Source organism: Sus scrofa, chromosome 10 (genome assembly GCF_000003025.6).
Source record: "Sus scrofa isolate TJ Tabasco breed Duroc chromosome 10, Sscrofa11.1, whole genome shotgun sequence".
Lineage (NCBI taxonomy): Eukaryota > Metazoa > Chordata > Mammalia > Artiodactyla > Suidae > Sus > Sus scrofa.
The window spans coordinates 57185153-57202471 of NC_010452.4; the positions used below are offsets into that span (position 1 = coordinate 57185153).

General features: G+C 39.5%; 1 protein-coding gene across 1 annotated transcript in view; it reads right to left on the reverse strand.

Annotated features, from left to right (window-relative positions):
- Positions 1 to 17319, reverse strand: part of PARD3 (par-3 family cell polarity regulator) — a 632416-nt gene that overhangs the window by 217053 nt on the left and 398044 nt on the right. Inside the window, 4 exon segments of the mRNA XM_021064231.1 lie at positions 4429 to 4473; positions 5631 to 5692; positions 8926 to 9115; positions 15909 to 16059. Coding sequence (XP_020919890.1) covers positions 4429 to 4473; positions 5631 to 5692; positions 8926 to 9115; positions 15909 to 16059 — 448 coding nt within the window.

Sequence of the window (17319 nt, forward strand, 5' to 3'; positions counted from 1 at the left end):
GAAGGCAATCAAAACGGACTTCTCTAACCAGGTAAGACAGCGCCATCCATCACTGCCTGACCTGGCGCTCCAAGGGAGATGAATTTCGCCCCTAGATGACTGAAATACCAGCAGCCACCAGCTGGGCAATCCAGGTTAGAGAAGAAGCTCTTCACTTGCACTGCTAAAAAGACAGGTGCAGAAAATGGCAAGGTAGGAGAGGCCAGTTTATCTCTACATGGGGCCATCAGCCCGTATGTCGGTCAATAATTAAGGAATAGCCTTGGTATGTTACCACTGAGAAGACAAACAGTTCTGACATGGGCTTTCCGTGGCTCAGGGTATAAAACAGAATAAAAATTAAATTAGGAGAGTCAAAACAAGGATTATCTTTTGAGGGTTCCTCTACAAAACATCTTTACATCATCTTCACAATGGGGAAGCAGTTTTAAGTTGGAGTGAGTACGTTAAAAATGGAACATAGGCAGAAAGGCAGACAGATGATTCTAATGCAGAAATAATATTCCATAAATGATTGTGCTTGGGAGAAAAAGATGATTTATTTAACATTCTCCATGCAGGTTTGTATATATTTGATTATTTATTTTGTGACAAAAATTCACAAGAAATATGTCTTTCTAGGATGATCAATCTTCCTTTTCTCTTGATAGCACCATAATTTTTGACAAGTTCATGTTTGAAATAACCATAAAAGTCATGTCACAGGGAGGAAAATGAATTCTGGTCTAAAGAACGAAAGAAAAAGTAAGAAATCGAGGAATCAAAGAGAATAGGAAACAAGGATTCCTGGGTGGGGACACTTATCTTTACATTTTCTGGAATTAGTACTGGGAGGATCTTCTGAATAAATCATGTCTATCGATTCTGATAACTTACTAGATTCATTTGGGTCCTATAAACATTTACAAGGCAAATATTCTGTGCTTTCTTCGGTTCCTAAAGGGCAGATGTCTGTTTATATGCGTGTGTGTCTCTCTATACAGCTATGCACACATCTCCAAGAAAGGCTTGATGCTTTCAGTAAAGCTTATCATGAAAAGGTAGCGGAGATTTGACTTAATATACTCAGAGAACTAAAAGTTTAATGATTAATTTCAGAGTGGCATCAGTATGTCTTAAATGTATCTCTATAGATACATGTATATAAATATTGACATACATACATACAAATGCTCATATATGTATTTATTAAAACACATAAACAAGTAAATCTTGGAAGACAAACAATGATGAAAAAGTAACTAAATAGCTGGAATTCTCGCTGTGGCGTGATGGGGTTGGCGGCGTCTTGGGAGCGCTAGGACACAGGTTCAATCCCCGGACCTGCACAGTGGGTTCAGAATCTGGCGTTGCTGAGCTGTGGCTTAGGTTGTAATTGCGGCTTGGATCTGAGACTTGACCTGAGACCTCCACATGCCACGGGGCAGCCAGAAATGGAGAAGGAAAAAAAGGTAACTAAATAGCAATAGATAATTTGTGTCATCGAGATCTTATCTCTTTACCTTTTTACTCTAAATTCGTAACACTGTAGTATAACTTTTTGGCTAAATGTTGATAATTACATATGGTGGGCACGAGGTATAGGAAAGGTCAGTGAACTACATATAGTCTTTATATTTTTATATGGTTGAAAATTGTCATAACATCTCTAATGTATGAATCTATAACCGGAATCAGTAAACTATGGGCCAAAGCTGGAAAGTGGTACCAGAGCCCAGCCATGGCCTTTGTTTACAGGTGCGCCAGGGCTGCCTTGACACCACATCGGAATTAAGTAATGGCTTCACAATTCCTGTTGTGGTGCAGCAGAAACGAATCTGACTGGGAACCATGAGGTTGCAGGTTCGATCCCTGGCCTCGCTCAGTGGGTTAAGGATCTGGCATTGCCGTGAGCTGTGGTGTAGGTCACAGATGTGGCTCGGATCTGGCGTTGATGTGACTGTGGTGGAGGCTGGCAGCCACAGCTCTGACTGGACCCCTAGCCTAGGAATCTCCATATGTCACAGGCGCGGCCCTAAAAAGATAAAAGATGAAAAAAAAAAAAAAAAGTAATGGCTTCAGAGACTGGTGTGTGAGACCTGCAGTACCGACTCCTTGGTTCTTTACAAAAAGGGCTTGCTGACTCTTGCTCTATAACATGCTTTCATTCGCATATTAGGTTTGCCAAAGAAATTTTAACAAAGATTTTATAATGAGCTATCATAATAAGATTCCTAAATGAGGGTCACGGAGATGCCTAACCTCATAAACTATCATTTACTAGTTATAAAACTTGAAAATGTTTCTTACTACATAAAGCACAGGCTAAAGATTAGTTTTACTTACACACACACACGCACACACAAAATTCATGTCTTTTCACTTTAAAATAATATTTTGAAGCTTTTTATAAAAATCTCTTAGGTCATCATGATACTTTGCTTATTTTTGTAGTTTCAAGGATTAAACCGTTAGACACCCAATTCTCTTATTCCTGTTTTCCCTTTTCTTGAAGAAAGTGGCTATATCCCCCAAATATCAGACAAGATCCCTAAATCCAGGAATAAAGGGGGACATCACAATCACACTACTCTCCTTAGGTCTGTTTTTCTGCTCTTACCTACTAATACCTCTCTCGTCGAAAATAAGGAGAGGATGCCTTTTGCAAGGGCAAAGGGAAATGGAATTCAATTTTCATTATGACAGGCTTATGGCTAGACAGATGATCTACACTAAAATGCCACTGTGACTCAACCAAAAACCTTCGGACTAAACTGTAAAATCGTGATCGTCTTAACAATTCAAGTGAAGTGGAGAAAGAAAAACAGCTGAAAATCTGTTCCCTGCCTAATACTGGAGGGTGGCAAGGATCCACTGTAGATCATTTATTCATCACAGATTTAAAACTAATAGACCAGAAAGTACTTTGATGTCTATGGTACAATTTTTTGTCCCAAGGTGTTCCAGTTTTATTCGATAGAAGAGATTGTACATAATACTTTAAAAGTGCTCTTTTAATCTAGGATCTAACATTTAAAAATACCGTAAAAACACCTGATTCAGTTGGCTTATATAAAACCTGCCTTCTCATCATGAAAGTTATTTAATGTTTTCAGTTGCAATCTGGATAATTATTTTTTAATCATAATAAATTGGTCTGTTTGGTTAGCAATAGTTGATTAAATTATATATTTTCCTTACTTTACCTAATTGGCATAGTATATAAAGTTATGTTCTGTAGCCTGAATTTGGTTTTTATGGACATTAACTTAGACAGGGTGTACTTCTTTAAAATGACTTAATACTATTAATCCCAAAAATTAAATACTAATTTACATATGTAAACTATCCAATAATGTTTTTCTTTAGACTTGTTTCAGAATTTCAATAAATTTTATGTTTGATAAAAGAAATAACTACTTAATAAGGGCTGAGGCTATTATTAATTGCCTTGTACTAAAGTTAATTCCATGATTTATTGGATGTAATTTTTACAATCTATCTTTACAGAATATGAAAACTCCAACCATGTCCACATAATCTTTACATATGTATGTGGGATATACACATTTTTCAAGAGACCAAAAACTAATTATTTCTGCAGGTTGAAAAGGTGAAGTGGAGCTAATTAGTGCTAAGTGGTGTAACTACATCATACTGGATGCAGAATAATTAAAACACTATTCAAAACTTATAACAATAAATCAAAATGCTCAATTGTACACAGCACATTAATTACACATACTTTCCCCTGATTATTTTCATAAAATAACACATAAAGTAAAATCTGCTATAAAGTAAAACGCAGTTCAACATAATCCATTGTTTCTATAGAATGATTTCGGCAGCATTTTAGAAGCAAGCCCCAAATAGTTCAAAACAAAAACACCTTTAAAGCAGGTTCATCAAGGTAAGATACGGATGCATTATTAATAGTCCTACTCAGGGTTAGGTAGCTATGAGCTTACGTTTGCATCCGAAAAAGACAGCAGTATTGGACATTGCCCTTCAGTGAAAATATTTACATTTGTGCCATTATCCTTCAAATCAAAACATCCACTTTGAGAATCATCTTTGGATGTGAACCTAAGCAGCCGATAGATGTAAAAAAACCCTAAAGAATCTACCATGGCATCCCTTTTTCAGGATTTTGTTTTCTTTTCTTTTTTTTAATTGCGACAAAACAGTCCAACACAAATATAATTAAGAAAATCGAGGCTGTTTTAGCATTTCCGAAGCACTAAATTATATTTCCATTTAGTGTGTACTACAGTGATAAATTTCTTCTAACAGCAAATTTTTCTTATACAATTTGATTTCCTACAGTGAAAACATCCACAAGAGCCTGGAATATTTATGTTTACGTGCAATATGATTGGCAGCTCTATAATTATGATAAGCTCCTTGGACCACAGTTTCTATGGCAACAGTCTAAGTGTCCATTCTTACCTGCTTTCTGGTCATCCACTGTATTGAGTTTAGTCTCGTCAGCTACTGTTAAAAGGTAAATGTATAATGGTTAGCCCAGTTAGTCCCATGGCCCAACATGCTTCAACCATACCCAGATCTTTTCAGTTAGGTGATAATTCTTAGGTAACACTTCATGCAAATAATATGAAACATCAAGCAAACATTCATAATCAAAAAAGGGGGAAAAGCAGTGTCTCCATGCAACGCCAGTCATCTCATGTCACAGACACGTGTGTTATTGATATGTTAGCATGTCATCATTAGCCAGGCAAGGCATCACCCAATTCTTCTTTTACGCATGTGATACATTAATGCTTTTAGTCTTAAAGTACAAACAGCCACCAGAGAACAGCGTAAATACGTTACAGCTGATTAACAAAGGTTTTTCTAATCAATCAATCGGTTTATAGGTATCATTAATGAATTAATTGACTTTCCCACTCATTTTGGGTTTTGGTGGATTTGGATTTAAAAAGAGACACTACCTGATTGGTGTTTGATTGAACAACTAGGATTATTTTCCTCCTCTCCTTTGCTTCCAAATACTTTCTACAATAAATAGTCTCTCAAATTATGACTCCAATTAAATGCCTTAATTAGCAACACATAAGAATTTCAATGAAATAAGCCTTACAGGACAGCAATGGAAGGAAGATATCATGAAGGAACAAAACTCTAACATGGATTGAGATAATGGTTTCTCTCCAAGAGATTTTCTTCTAGTTCAAGAATCCCCACACCCAACCAAATAATATTCCAGTGAAACTGGTTTTAAACAGCCCAAGTGTTAAAACGTTTTTTTCTTTTTTTCAAATAAAGATATAGGAATAGAGCATGATACGCACATGTGTTTGTTTCTTTTCTCATCAGAAAACATATATATTACCATATTGCACATGATGTAAACATGCCACTTAGGAGAAATATAGTTATCTCAAACTTAGAGAAAAACTAGTTTTTGCCAAATTGCCTCATTTCCCATTTATGTTCTCTATTGCTCACAGTAAACAGACATGTGTTTGGGACCATCAGTTTTCCTCTGAAAGCATCTAGACCTTATTTAGATAAAGATTCATGGAGATTGTACTCACTACCTAAATCCATGCTTTTTGATTTTCGCGTTTTAACGAAATCCAATTGACTGGCATCTGAAAATTGCTTTGTGCGTTTTTCTGACATACTCTGACGTCCAAATCCTTCTCGTTGAAAAGCAAGAACTGGATCGACATCCGGACTCAAAGAGCTGGTGTGAAGGGAAAGAGAAACATAAAAATACTTACTGAAAATAGGAGGCATGCCATTCAGGAAAGTTCACGTACACCTGTGTGTGTAAATGTGTGTATATGTATATTCCTCAGAAATATCTAAACTAAATAGCACAAATATAGTCCATCGGGGGGAAAAAAAAAAAAAAAAGAACAAATCTGTAGCTGTGTAGGAGGTGATGGGAAAATATAACATTATTTACATTTAGAGCAATTCTTTCACCATGTGATGAAATTGAATATCTGAGGAAACCTTTCAAATACTTATACGAATACTAGCAGCAGATAAGTAACTATATGAATTGCAATTGAAAAGAAGTTTGGTAAAGAATCATTCTGGTCTTCTAATATATCCATTATCTTGTGTTTCAGAAAAGGAAAAAAAAGCCACCTTTACGGTATGTAGTTTTATAAGGATGTAGTTTTCCTTCAATACTTAATCAACTGAGAAGAAGTCGACTCAGCAAATCATGGTTGGAACCTAGTCTGATGAGGGCGCTGTGCTGGGTACCAAAGTCAAAATAATAAATAAGAAAAGATCTCTGTTCCCAACAAGTCCCTGTGAAAAACACCAAACCAGAAGCACAAAGCAGACACTGGGGAGCTGAGAGTGAACAGTGACCCAGGGAGTCAGGAGAAGCATGATTAGGACTGAATGGCATCTGATCTGTGTGACACCAGCACGGTGGCTCCAGCAGAGATGATGAAGCACCAGACAGATCCGTGGTATCAGGAGATGGTTTCCAGGGCTTTCCTGATGAGAGGGGCAAGGGAATCCACTCCTACTTGTAAAAATCTGGGAACACGTGCAAAAGCACCACGAGGTGCTTCGGGCCTTGTGAGCCCAGCCGACACAACGACATGGTTTTTCTCCATGCTGGGCACCCTGAGCATAAAGTAGAGGACTCTCCTGGAGCAACGTGGGGCCGCCTTACCCACATGGCCAGAGTGAATCTGAAATACCTTTCTTTGTGGCATGTGAAAGTTCCCGGGCCAGGGATCGAACCTGTGCCACCGCGGTGACCCAAGCCACTGCAGGGACAGTGTCGGATCCTTAAACTGCTGCACCACAAGAGAACTCCTGAAATACCTAATAGAAATTATTGGTAAAAGGCTTTGAAAACAAAGTACAAATTGCTACTGCTGATGTTCCCTGAAAACCACATATTGGTATATTTTTTAAAGTAAGTTTATAACATCTGACATTATGGTGTCTCTAAGATTAGAATCTGCTGTTATATATTTTTTAAATTTTTTCACCTTAAAAACATTGTTAGGATCCCAATATCAATTCATGGATTGCGAGAAGTGTATTCTACCAGGTAACAAATGCAAAGTTTAGCCATTTGACATATTTAGCCTTCCACAATTGTGCAGCGAACTGTAAACATACACAACTGAAAATGTCAAATGGGTTTGTGAGTTAATAAGAGTCTTAAAATAACGAAATATTCTTAAACCATAACATAATTAATTCGTCCCTATTAAACTATTTCAGACACAATAAACAACACTTTGCAAGTTGGGCTGTGGGACTGACAGCTGATTCTTTCAAGAATGTAACCATATCCTGACCCCCCAACGTTATTAAAATTCCAGTTATTAATCCTGCCTTATTGCCCTTTTGTTTTCATAACATTTTCATCAAGGATTAGGGAGATATTGTCAGGCTGGAAAAGCTTACATTTTCTGCTGTGATTCAGAACAGCTGCCATTCTTGTTTGGATAACCCTTCATTCATATTCTCTGCCAGCCCCTGCACATTCCCCATAGCAAAATCATACAAGTCCTCACCGTTTTAGGAATCCCCTTAGGGAAATCAATGCCACACTTGAGCCCTGCGAGTTATTTATTTATTTCCACCAATACAGCGCTTCCTAAGGCCCCAAACAGATCTCTTCTCCCCATGGCCGCCTTCGCGATTCCTCCTCCTGGTGGAGACGCAAAGACTTTTGTGCCTAAGATGAATAGTGCAAACATCTAATCCTTTCTTGGTTGCTGCTTCCACTTTCAGAAAGAGAAATAAACTGAAGCCGTAAATACGACAGGATGTGAAGATTTCAAGTGGGTTTTTATTTTATATGGTACTTGCCCCTGTCCCCTGAACCAAAAACCCCATTCGCAGGTGAGCTCTTCTGCAGGCTTGAGTGGAGCTCGGTGCCACAACATTGAAATATCCCTTTGCAGATGGATTCATACAAGACCCCAGAGAAAGGGGAATAAGACAATTTGGTATAAGGCTTCACTCGGTTTGTGTTCATTATCAAACAGCCTCCCAAGGCCACCCCTAGGAGGGACTTTCCTTTGGCTTATTTGTGTATATAATTACGAGGTATGCAAATGAAGACACACATCCACATTTATGTGCACAGGCCAGCTCGATAATATCCAAGGCTTTCTTGTATTTTGAGAGATCCAGGAGGAAAAAACAGCATTGGAAGGCCCCAGAAGTCACAATGTTAGAAGTGAGCACGCGACTCCTAGAGTTACAGCGAGTTCCTGTTGTGGCTCAGTGGGTTAAGGATCCAGCGGTGCCATGAGCTGTGGCGTAGGTCACAGGTGCATCCGCCAAAGGCAAAAAATAAATAAAAAAATAAGAAAATCTGTAAAAGCCTCTTCCCACTCCCAGAACATAACAATGGTGGATCTGGCCAACGCCATCTAACTGTTCCAAACTCTCAGTCACCATAACGGTTTGCTGAGACTTTATTTAATAGAAAAACGACTCATCAAATTCACACTGCTCTAGGTGCTCTCTTGTGGTACAGCGAGTTAAGGATCTGGCATTGTCACGGCAGCGGCTCTGGTCACTGCTGTGGTGAGGTTTCAATCCCCAGCCTGGGAACTTCCACATGGCTATGGGCACAGCAAAAAAAGAAAAAAAAAAAAATTATCCGTCTCTAAAATAATTCATAGAAAAACTAAATCAATGAGTAGGGCTTTTTGGTTAGTGGTAGTTTTCTTCTGGGTTTGGCTCAATTATTAAGCATAGCCCTGAAAAGGCTGAAACAATTGGGCAGGTTTATGAGATTGGGCGAATCTTTTGTTAAAAGAGGGATAATGAAGAGTATTAAATCATGAAAACAGAACATTATTATAAAAAAAAAAAAAAAGAAGCAAAAACTGATCTGTTCCAGTGACAGATCATTTAAACATCACATCAAGGGTGAGTGCAATGGACTAAAGTTTTGCAACCCTGGCATCTTCTTACCAGTCTGCTGAGTCAGTGATGGCAGCCTTGGCCCAGGTGCTAGGATCTGTGGTCACGAACCCTACATCATCATGGGAGCTGGAAGATGACTGGTCAGAGAGGTGTGGAGGAAGCACCGGCAACCTGTCATCCTCTATGATGACAGTGTCATCTTGGGGCATGTTCACCGTGGGGGACAGCTGGTATTTACCTGTCCAGTGGGAAAAAAAAAAAAGAAAGAGAAATTCTAGACATCCATCTAAGGGTTAAGGGGGATCATCTTAATTCTTGGCTACACTAGAAAAAGTCTACATTCCCCAAATCTGCTCCAGCTGGTAGGACAAAACTAAATGAAGAAGATGGAGTTTTCATAAATGAAGGTCAGATGGAGACCTCCAGTGTCTTCCTTCCTCTGACATCACAGCTATGAGGCTCTGGGTGCCCTGTGCAGTGTCTCTGGTTTGACGTGTCCTAAGGCCAGAGATGATCTCCAGAATGACCTGTAATGTGGAAATGCCACATCGATGCTACGTGGTTAACGTCCTTTGGAAATTTTTATCAGGAAATTTGGAGGGAAGCCCTGCAGATTTACATCAATGATTCAACCATTCATTCACTGGGCGTGAACCACCTAGCAGGTCTGTATGAAAGACTTCATCTCTGCCCCTCAAGAGCTCACACCCTGGAGGAGGAGACGGACGGATAAAGTGGGAATTGATTGGTGCCGTGAGTGATATGCCAGAGTGTGCTGGCATTCGCCAGTGCTGGTCACCGCCTGGGTAGCTGGAGTCAGAAGATGCTTGGAATCGTAACAAAAGTCAACATCAGAGATGGGCTTTGAATGACGTATGTGATCTTTTCTGCTAGACGAAATGATGACACTGATGTTAGACTGGCCACACCATCACTAAACACACGATGGAGAAAAGTCAAAAGTGCACTCAGGGGACACTTCAAAGATGAGTGCATGCAGCAGCAAGATTGTGGGGAGATGGCAGGAGTTTTCTCAAAGAGAAAAGATTCAGATCTCACTGCCCAGAAGTTTTCAGGCCAAATCAGGGGAGCTTATAAATTCTGATTTATTTAAGCAGGATATAGTGTTGTCAGTAAGCAAAGACCCAGAAGTCTATAATGATCAGATTCTTTCCAAAAAGTCTGTTCAGGTTCATGGATCAGAATGAGAGACATTTATATTTCTTGGGACAAAATTATGATTCAAGGTCCCAAATCCTTAAAGACAGATAAAACTGGGTGCAACTAGAGCTTATCCTACTAAGTGAAATGTCTGAAAGAGGACAAATACCATATTCTATCTCTAATATGCGGAATTTAAAATATGGCACAAATGAACCTATCTCCAAAACATACTCACAGACATAGAGAACAGACTTGTGGTTGCCAAGGGGGAAGAGAGAGGGAATGGGATGGACTCGGAGTTTAAGGTTAGTAGAAGCAAACTATTACATTTAAAATGGATCGACAACAAGGTCCTACTTTAAAGCACAGGGAACTATATCCAGTCTCCTGGGATAGACTATGATGGAAAAAAAATGAAAGAATTGAATATATCTGTGTGTGTGTGTGCACATGTGTGTGACTGAGTCACTTTGCTGTACAGCAGAAATTGGCACAACATTATAAATCGACTAAAGTTAAATTAAAAAAAAATTAAGATAAGGAAGAGGCCATCTTCCTCCCCCAAATGCTTGTAGTTCTTCTGGTTTGCTCCCCAAATCTTGTGCTGTACTTCCTCTGAGCAAGAACCTTCCTCTGGGCCAGGTTTTGGTTCACATGAATACCCCGTGAAAGACTGTACTCAGAGAAACATGTACCCCAGGGTGATGCAGGTCCACTGGCAGGGCTCCCCCAACAAAGCAAGGAGACTGGACACTTTTCCCATCACGTTACAGGATGATGGAAACACTCTCATTTTAAGGCCAATGTGTAATCAATAATTTTTGGAAATTTGGCAGTGGCAGATGTAGGCATGAAGGATTTTTTAAAATATATGTTATTCTAGACATTTCAACAAAGGAGCAAACATTATTAAGATATCTTTTCAGGACAACCCTCAACAGCAAACTTGCTGGAAATCTCAAATTCATTCATTGTTTAGTATCAACTGCTCCATCATAGAAATAGCCTATGTTCAGTGCAGCCTCTACTTGGCAAGTTATCAAGAAAAACACTCTCCATTTTGATCTGAAATGCATCCACTTTGGCAAACTGTGAACACTAGCAACTTTTTATCCATGCTCATGATAAGAATATAAATCAAATTTAATACTTCATTGTTTCCCTTTCCTGAATTCAAATCACTCACTTATGCCTACTCAAGTTTTAGGATATTAGTGCAGAAAGACAGAAATCTGTTCAATAAAACATCACTCATAAATAAGGTTGGACATTCTAGCACTATTACGCAAAGAAATAGTCCCCTCTCAAGATATACTTTTGTTCCTCAAAAGTGTATAGCACTACAAAACCCAAACTACCCCTGAAAGCTCACCACTGACAAGGCACAAGTCATGGTGTTAAATGTCATGTCCTCACACAAGCAAAATTTATTGGAAGAAACAGTCATGGTGTAACTATAGTGCACTCATTTCTAAACACAAAAATGAAAACTCTTCTGCACAATCTATTCACAGAGACAGCCTAACGAGCAATATGGAACACTACATAGTTCTTTGTGTGACAATTCTTTTCAATGTTGTTTTGAGTAGAAATATCTTTCCTCAAGTGATCTGAAATTTTATACAAAAATACACGGCACAAAGTTTCCCTATTAACAGGAGACAAGAATTCAGCTTTTTTTTTTTTTTTTTTTCTTCTCACCCATGATTCCAAAGGCTTAAGAAGACATACTTTCCATCCATTTTCTACTTTTCAACAACTTGCCAGGAATATTGTTTTGGGATCCAGATCCAGGGAATATATTGGGCGTCATGAACTAAACTACCAAATTACAGAGTCTACCAAACTCCACCGAGACAATAACTCCCAATTATGTTTGCTGGTACTTGGCACATCATAAATGTGAAAGCTTCAAAGGGTGACTTCAGAAGGCTTTGATCTGTTTTTTTGGTAGATAAACTTTCCCCTTTCCTCAACCAGTTAACCAACAAATGAAGATTTATACTGCACAGAGTGAAACAATGAGATACAGAATGACTGTTTACTAAACATTTATTCATTGGTACATTTACATAGAAGGCAACACCATGCATGACACTAGAAACCCATGAAAGGAGGAAAAATTTGCCAATGATTTGACTCACATCAAAATAACATTAAAGTTCCATTTTTCTATGGTGGATTTCTAACAAGATCAAAGTATTCTGAACAGACATATTTTTTAAACTCACCACGAGTGTATGGATGTAAAAACTACAGCGATTAAGTTCTAAAATGGATATAACAGATTTCAGTTTTGTTTTAAACAGAAAAATTCTTCAGATTAAAAAAAAAAAAAAAAATTGGAAAAAAGCTAATGCTCCATGCTCCCAAATGTCAGCTTGCAATGTGTCCTATGAAGTGAACATGTTGGTGAGAGGAGCTTGTTAGCAACAGTAATAGTTAGGATGGTCTAGCAACTTGTAAAATATTTTTAAGGCTTTTGAAAGGAAGAAATCCTACGTAGGTTCACTGCAGATTCCTTCTTGATGAATGTCCAAGATTAATCCTTTAAGATCCAGAATAGTGGAAAGTCAGCCACTACAGACGACTTCTGGAGAAATCTTGCCTTTGGTTGCAAGTCTGGCTGACCCCACCAAAAGCTAAGAAGATCGATTGGCTTCCAGGAACTGTGGGACTCATGACTCAGAAAAAAATATACATTGTAATTTGGGTTCAGAAGCACAGAAAGTTTGGGGCTTCAGAGCAGTCACTTAATGTCTTTGGTCCATAAATCCCCTGAACAGAAGTTAAGTAGGCTGGAGTACCTGATTTGTAAGATTATTTCAAAGATAACTTCTTTGATTTTTAAATCACAGTCATTGCCAGAATGGAACAGATTCTGTAGACTGTCTAATGCCAGTTACTTAAAAATGTGGATACTTAAAAATTGACGGGAATAAAAAAAATGAATGTCACTAACACTTATTGTGTGATCCCAGTATTCCCCAGAGAGGATTATTTTTAGAAAGAGGAAATAACCAAGAACAAATCAAACAAAAATTGTCATGGGATCTTGGGACTTAGTTCTTTTATCTGTTAAGTGGGAAAGTGTGGCTGATGATATCTGACATCCTTCCAACTCCAAAATCTTTTCCTTTTTTGGTCTAGTTTTTGGAAGCTTCTCTCCTGGGATATGTTCCCACAGAAATGAGTCAGAGAGCCTCAAGGCTCCTTTTGGGTCTAGAGTCCCACAGAAGGAACATTCTTTGTGAGAATGTACCCTGTCCACATAAAATTAATCATTTCTTGATGTAGTCAGCTGGAATTTCAGTACAAAGTTCTATGTGAATCATAGCAGATCAGGAAGCACCACTACCTCCCCTGGGGTCTATATAAGAGTTAACCTAAAGGCATAGAAAACAACCATTAACCAAACAAGATCTGTCTGGGAGATTTCCATGCACCCAGACCCTGTGTTGATCAGTAAATACTGTTGCTACTGGTTTAGGTTAACTGAGATTCAGTGCTTTAACTCCTTATATTTGGTACTCTGTTTTGGTATCTTGTTGCAAGGTATATCTTTTGCAGGATTTCTACCTTTAAGTGGGATGCGGCGTTAACAGTGTTTGTTTCTTAGGGCCAAAAATACTGAAAGAGGGAGGGACAAAGACTGAGAAATTCTCAGATTTGTAAAACTCAAGATAAATCAAATTAAGCATATACATTTCTCAGGATAAAACTATATAGGACCCTGAGTTTCCAGTACAATATGTAAAAAACTGTCTTAAGAAAATATCCAAATCATTCAATATCCACTTGACCTACCAGCAAAGAGTATGAGGTTTGTAAACCCTACCCCAATCCCAAAGGGTACACCCAGACAGGACAAAGCACAGAGCCATGAGGGACGGTACTACCCCAGGAGAAGCATCTGGAATTTTAAAGTCCAATTCACCTCTAGCAGAAGGAAGGGAAAACCATGCCACCTATAATGCAAACTTAAAAAGCCTAATGAGGCGTCTCTGACAAAACCAGGGCAAGAGACTGAAGAAAAGGAAGGAAACCTGGGAACTCCCTGGTGGCCTAGCAGGTAAAGGATCCCGCGTTGTCACTGCTGTGGCTCGGGTCATTGCTGTGGCACAGGTTCAATCCCTGGCCCGGGACCTTCTGCATGCTGTGAGTGCGGCCAAAAAAAAAAAAAAAAAAAAAAAAAATCCCCAACCCATATATACAGCATTTCCAAAGGTCACTAGGTGAATTGGGTTTGGTTTTGGGTTTTTTTGTCTGTGTTTTAGTTTTAGTTTTTCGCCTTCCTCTGAAGCATCAGGGGTTGGAGGCAGGATGCAGGTTACAGGAGCTGGTGGACCAATGGTCTGATTCAGTATGGCAAGTCCTACGTTCCTATAATAAAGGGGAAATTACAGCGAATCACTTTGTATGCACACAGATCCAGGGGCACATGCACTCTCGTTCTCTGTCAAGGGGTCTGACTTTTCATCAACTAAGAAGTATTTAACAAAGAGAAAGCCTCACACCGAAACCAGGACAAGTATGGAAAACCCAGCCGAAGTGAGGGGGGTGGTCATTAGTAAGCGAAGGTTCATCTCACAAACCATGTGCAATGCCGCTCACCTGACAGGTGTGCAGTATCTTTAGCATCCTTCCCCTACCTGCACTATGCCAAGCAAGCAAAGGAAAAAAAAAACAAAAACAACAACAATAAAAAAAATCGAAATTAAACCAGAGAACTGACATGTCTCCATTCTATACGTGACAAAAAAAGAAGTGGGGAATTGAGCAGGTTTTCCCAACAAGAAAGCCAGAAGGATTAGAGGAAGAAGAACAGAAAATTCTACCAGTCACGTTCATATGTATTTCCTATCACACTCGGCAGAAAGTTCTTTGAAGGCAGACTATTTCTCACTCCTCTTTGTACCTAGAGCAAAAGTGTATGTCTTGCCAACAGCAGGCTTTCCATAAACATCCACGGATGAAGGAAACAAATTCCCATTCCAGTGAAGCTTCCTAATGGAGACTTCTATAAAACCTCCACTAAATGTACTCCAAATGAGTTCAATTTAAGGCTGTACTTATTCAAGGCTTGCGAAACATACCAGCAATGAAGGTGGTTTATGTCACGTGCTATTTTAATCAAAACAGCGTCTTTCGTTTTAAATTTGAAAACTCTCACGAGCTAATCCCAAGATGAGCAACTCGGTAAATCCAGCCACTCTGGTGGCAGAGCAAGTCTTTATTAACCGGATCTGTTAGCAGAGAGCTGAACCGCGGCTGAGCACGTGCTAATAACCTCATTACCCACTGGGGCCACGCAGACAGTATGGGGCTGAATCCAAACAAAGGATGCACAAAACTAGTTTCAGGATTTTTAAATTTAGGCTTTGAAAAAGTAGAGATGCAATTAAAAAATGCTAACATCCTATTAAGTACAAATCACCTAATTTGAATAGTTCATGTACATGTATACATGTATTTTTTGCCTCTCCCTCCAAACGGTGCTATTGTGATTCCATAACGTTTCAATCTTTCTTGCCATAAACCACAATATTTTGATTTTTTTTTTCTTGAAAAAACACAGCTTCACTTCTCATCTCAAACACTCTGAGCATCTCTTGATCACTGGGAAACACTTCTGTGCGACCCCCTTCTTTTTCTCTCTTCGCATGTTACAGGATCTAAAACTCACTTAACAAGATCAATGTATTGACTCTCTTCACATTAACACTTCCTGGAGGATTAGAATGAACCTGCTCCTTTTCCTCTTGAAAACATGGCCTCCTTTACATTAATATTACATTAATAACCTCTCCATGAACCAGTAAAAGCATAAGAGTGAGATGTGATAAACAGGGTTTTACCTGACTCACCCATTATCCTACTGAGCGCAGCATTTCTCGTGGGTGATTCGTCAAGGCCCTCAATCCCGCTGTAGAGGGAATGGGAAATCCTTCGTTCTCGCTCATCCAACACCGTTTCAATGGGCAGCTCGGGTCCAGAGGGGCTCCCAGGTGACTTCAGCTATAGAGAAGGGGGGAGCCAGGGAAAAAAAATCAGAACTGGAGGCCCATTAGCAGCATGTGGGAATTATAACAACTTGCCCAAGGCCTGCATCCAACTGGGTACCAAATGAAGTAGAACTTTTCACCCTGTACCAAAATAATTTGTGATGACAGCTCTGCCTAATGACCAACTTTCTGTGCCACTTTACACTGTGCCTCCCATGAAGTTCTGTCAGATTTCAACCACTGGAGGAAAAATATGTATATTAAAGGCTTTTTTTTCCAGACGCATCTTGTTGCCTTTTTTTTTTCGTTTCAGTTGGGTGGTTAGGATCTGCTGAAGTCAATTTAAGTTATGGTTTAATTCCGAATTCCTTATGAGATATTGCTCTGCGCAAGACATGCCTTCCCATCATCAGAGTGGAAGCTGGAACTGTCCTTTTGATACTGAGTGTGTAAATACACCACCCCACAAGCACACCTTGGTGTGGGAGCCGGGAGAATGACTCTCTAGGACCGAAAGATCACTTGTCAGCGCGGGGGTCTTAAATAATACACTGAGCCTCAATGTCTTCCGTGAAATTAGAAACCGTCACCCCATTCTCTCATTGTGATCGTCGGAAGGAGACAGTCACGGAGAGCAAATAAACCCCAGGGTATACTGATAATACGGATGTGAAGACCTAATATTCTAATGAAGCGGAAAAAAGATGCCCATTTCACACAGACAATCTGCTAGATAAGCGAAGAAGAGAGGTGGATGTCTATCACCAGAATTAAAAGAGGATGTGGCATTCTTGAAGACACCTGTGCCTTGTAAGTTACATACTTGAGAAAAACATGAGTGAGAACTCTATGCAAGTGAGGCCGTTACACATCTGCTTCAAGGAGGAGCAAAGCACACAAATCCTCCCGAGGTGGGCTCGGAGGGTCACCCCGTCACTGACATCTTCTGATGCCTTGGAGCTGGCCTGCAGCCAGAGGCAGGGAGGGTGGGGGCGGGGGCACAGCGCAGCCCAGCAAAGTGGAGAAAAGACCGCACATTCCAAACAGATGAAACCGCAACTGTGGCTCCTTCGTCTGAACGAATTATTATTTCTGTTAGAAGCTATCATCTGTTTAATATAAATGAGATATTTAATGAAGTTCCAAACTGTAGACTTATCGCGCCCAGTTTGATAAGCACTGGGGAAATTTAATGCATTGAAGGGTCAACACAATTACAATTGGAGGCACGTCAAACTGCGGGAGAATAATAAACTTGCCGTGCTAGTGAATT